Source organism: Biomphalaria glabrata, chromosome 6 (assembly GCF_947242115.1).
Source record: "Biomphalaria glabrata chromosome 6, xgBioGlab47.1, whole genome shotgun sequence".
In the NCBI taxonomy this organism is placed as follows: domain Eukaryota; kingdom Metazoa; phylum Mollusca; class Gastropoda; family Planorbidae; genus Biomphalaria; species Biomphalaria glabrata.
Window position 1 is genome coordinate 28,306,943 of NC_074716.1, and position 3,203 is coordinate 28,310,145.

The 3,203-nt window shown below is 35.2% G+C and overlaps 1 protein-coding gene across 1 annotated transcript; it reads right to left on the reverse strand.

Annotated features, from left to right (window-relative positions):
• Window positions 1-314: 314 nt before the first annotated feature.
• On the reverse strand, window positions 315-1,469 carry LOC106071570 (uncharacterized). The gene has a single exon (XM_013231711.2). The coding sequence runs from the start codon at window positions 1,467-1,469 to the stop codon at window positions 315-317; it is 1,155 nt and encodes a 384-aa protein (XP_013087165.2).
• Between the last annotated feature and the right edge of the window lie 1,734 nt (window positions 1,470-3,203).

A 3,203-nucleotide genomic window follows, 5' to 3' on the forward strand; every position in this document is an offset into this window, starting at 1 on the left:
TTTTTTTCAAATCGCGGGAAGAGACCATAAATATATTTCTCTCTTCCTTTCATCAGGGTTTTATCAATATATAAATGCATGTTTTTTTTTTTGTTTTTTTTTTATTAATAAAAATTGTCATTTTTTCATGCTATTTTCAAATTAGTTTGTTGGAAGATTTAAAGGATTGCATTGATTCATACAATGGAATTGCAGAAAACACAACTGAAAACCTAATAATTGCTGCTTTTAAACCAATGCCTGCCGAACAGAGGACATGACTCCAAAAAGTGCCATCCTTTAGCCAGACTGTAGTAATCATCCTCAGAACACGACTATATAAATAACATGCAGTTTTTTCTGAACTTGGTGTTGTAATTATAGTAAATAAAGATGCCGATGCTGGAGTTAAAAAGTTGGAATATTTCCATGACACAGATGAAGGCGAGGTACAAGTTCTGGTAGCTCTTACCAAGTGTAAACTCCGGCACGAACATGCCCGTCACGTCGATACAGATCTTTGGCATGTTACACACGATGTACACCGTGGAGATGAGAACCACCTGCTGCACCACGGAGATGTCTTTGGACGACAGCCGCTCCACTTTATGATTACTTGCGCTGACCGATGTGAAACTATCGCTTCTGGCATTGAGGTGCTTCTGACTTTGACCAGATCCTTTCAAACTAGCCTGCGTTTCTGTTGTGAAAATTGTAACTTGGCGATCAAGCCTTTGCCGCAACGAGTAGGCAGCTGAAGTTTGACGAAATTTGGAGGCAGTGCGTAGGCTTCTGGTCAGGATAACGACGCAGGCGATGACCACTAGCTGCGTGAAGAATGTGACAAAAACATCTCTGGAAATCCACACGGCTTGCTTGATCTCTTCCCGCTTGGGTGAAATCCACAAGACGTATCTGGTTGCGTTCACCCGTGTGTCATAAGCTTTAATCATCTTCATGTATATCAATACCGGAATGTAGGTCACTATGGAGACGATGCAGAAAGCAACAAAGAAAACTACAGACGTCTTTTTACTAAACCAGTTTTTGAACTTCAATGGTATGGCGACGCACAGGCAACGTGCTATGGCCAGAAAGGTGGTAACTAGCACAGTCATGAGGTATATCATGATTCCCAAATTAGTCAGAAAGATGTAGATCCCAAATGGGTCGACAGAGTAGAAAACTGTTAATTGATTCTTTTTTTCTACCCCATGCAAGCCCAAGGAGGCAGCCTGAGAAGCGATAGTTAACAAGTAAGCCAAATCCGAAGCTGCTAGAAAGATGAAAGACAGAGTCACGCCGTCTTTTAGGCCCATGTATTTAAACGTCCTGATGACCACGACGTTACCGAAGCTCCCCAAGAGAGAGACGCTGCTGCATACAATGCTGAAAATCTCAATGAAAAGAATAAATTGACCATCAGAAATAACTTTTTGATCCGACACATTTAAAACTGTCGAGTTGACTGTGTCATCAGATAGTTCCATGTTGTTGTTGGGGTGGGAGCTACATGCAATACATTAACATTGCAATTTTAACCCATTTGATACAATGTCATAAGAAAACAACTTTACTATCAGAGGGTAATGTCATTCTTTTTTCCAAACACAGTTTGTGATCATTTCCTTACTTTTGTTTCAGAAATATATGTCACATAGTTACAGAGTGGGAAGGTCAAATCAATATATCAAATATCAGTCAATCAAAATTTAAAGATCACAGCTCTCCAAATAAGTCCTTAAAGAGAAGCAAATATTTAGTATGATATATAATCACAAAGTTTGTTTGAAAACAATTTTAATCGTTTTCCAATGAAACCTTTCAAATGAAATTTCCTGCCAAATCTCTAATTGCAGAGCCCGCCAACAGAAGAATAATGTCAACAGAAAATATTCATTTTAGTTTATCTTTAAATTCCGTGTTTTTTTTTTTCATAAACTATTTGAAGGTTGTTGATAGAAATATGCAACCAAATGTTACCGTATCGATACTTCACGCTTAAAAGATATCCCGGAAAAAGTTGAGCAAACAAACTCGTAGCATTTGAAAGTAAATAGACACAGCCTCTGATAAAAACGTAAATCTTGTTACGCTGATAAGTATCGAATACTTTCGATTAGATCCACATCTCGAAATATCCCCCCTCTTACTCTTATTCGTACTCGTACTCACGCTTCTGCTAACAAAGTATCGATCTGGTAATTCCTTTTCAGGTTCAATCCTATTTATTTATTCGACTACTTAAAGATTTATATATTTTTTTTGTAATCACGTAAATAAAAATAAGATTATAATAATTATAATATAATTTCAGTCCAAATGTTCTTGACCAGGTTTTTGTAGCTAGAACATTGCAGACGAACGCCACACTTGACAGTTTTCAAAGATCTCATTTGATTTATTTTCCTCTTGCATGTTGGATATTATAAAATTCCAATAAGCAATTGAAATGTTTATATTAGAAAACTTAAATGCAACGCAAGCCATTTTTCTTTTTTTGGAAACTTTTTTTTTTTGTAAAATAAATATTTGAGAATACACAAAACGAAACTTAAAGACGTGGGCATCAAGCTGAGATTGATTTGGTTAATTAGCTCCATTGAATTTAGTCAATAAATAATTGCTCACTACAGACCAACTGGTAGAATAAAAACAAAATCATAACATTATGTTATCGCTTTACTGTTGATTTAAGTGTCTGAGTACTAGCTCTCCCGCGATAAGTGGAAGATAGAGATGACCTTGAAATTATGAACTAATAATCATTTTGAACATTTACTTAAGAATGTTCAATGATTGGTTGGTAAAAAAAAATTCTAAGGAAGTTGTGATCTATTCGTTTGTCCAAAAAGAATGGCGGGAATTTTTTAAAATCATATTTGTGCGCATGGTAAGAAAAATATAAATGAGAAAATGAAAGTATTGATTTAATCAAGCAATCTCTGAGAGTACAATGAATAGAACAAATAAAAAAAGAAAGACAATTTTAAAGCAGTTGAATGTAACCCTAAAACTATAACTTACAATTACAACATAACATTTTGCGAGTAAAATAGACAAAACGTTACTTTAATAATCTGCAAGGATGAACTTATAGCTTATTTTAAGTGCGACTTTAACGGATTGCTTGAATCAACAAGGAAAACTCTTGACATATAAAGTTTCATTCTATTTATAAATCAGAACACTAAAATAATTTCTAGGTCTGTGAAGAGTTTTAC

Coding starts and splice junctions, on each gene's coding strand:
- LOC106071570 (XM_013231711.2), bottom strand. CDS start 1,469: ATGGAACTATCTGATGACACAGTCAACTCGACAGTTTTAAATGTGTCG.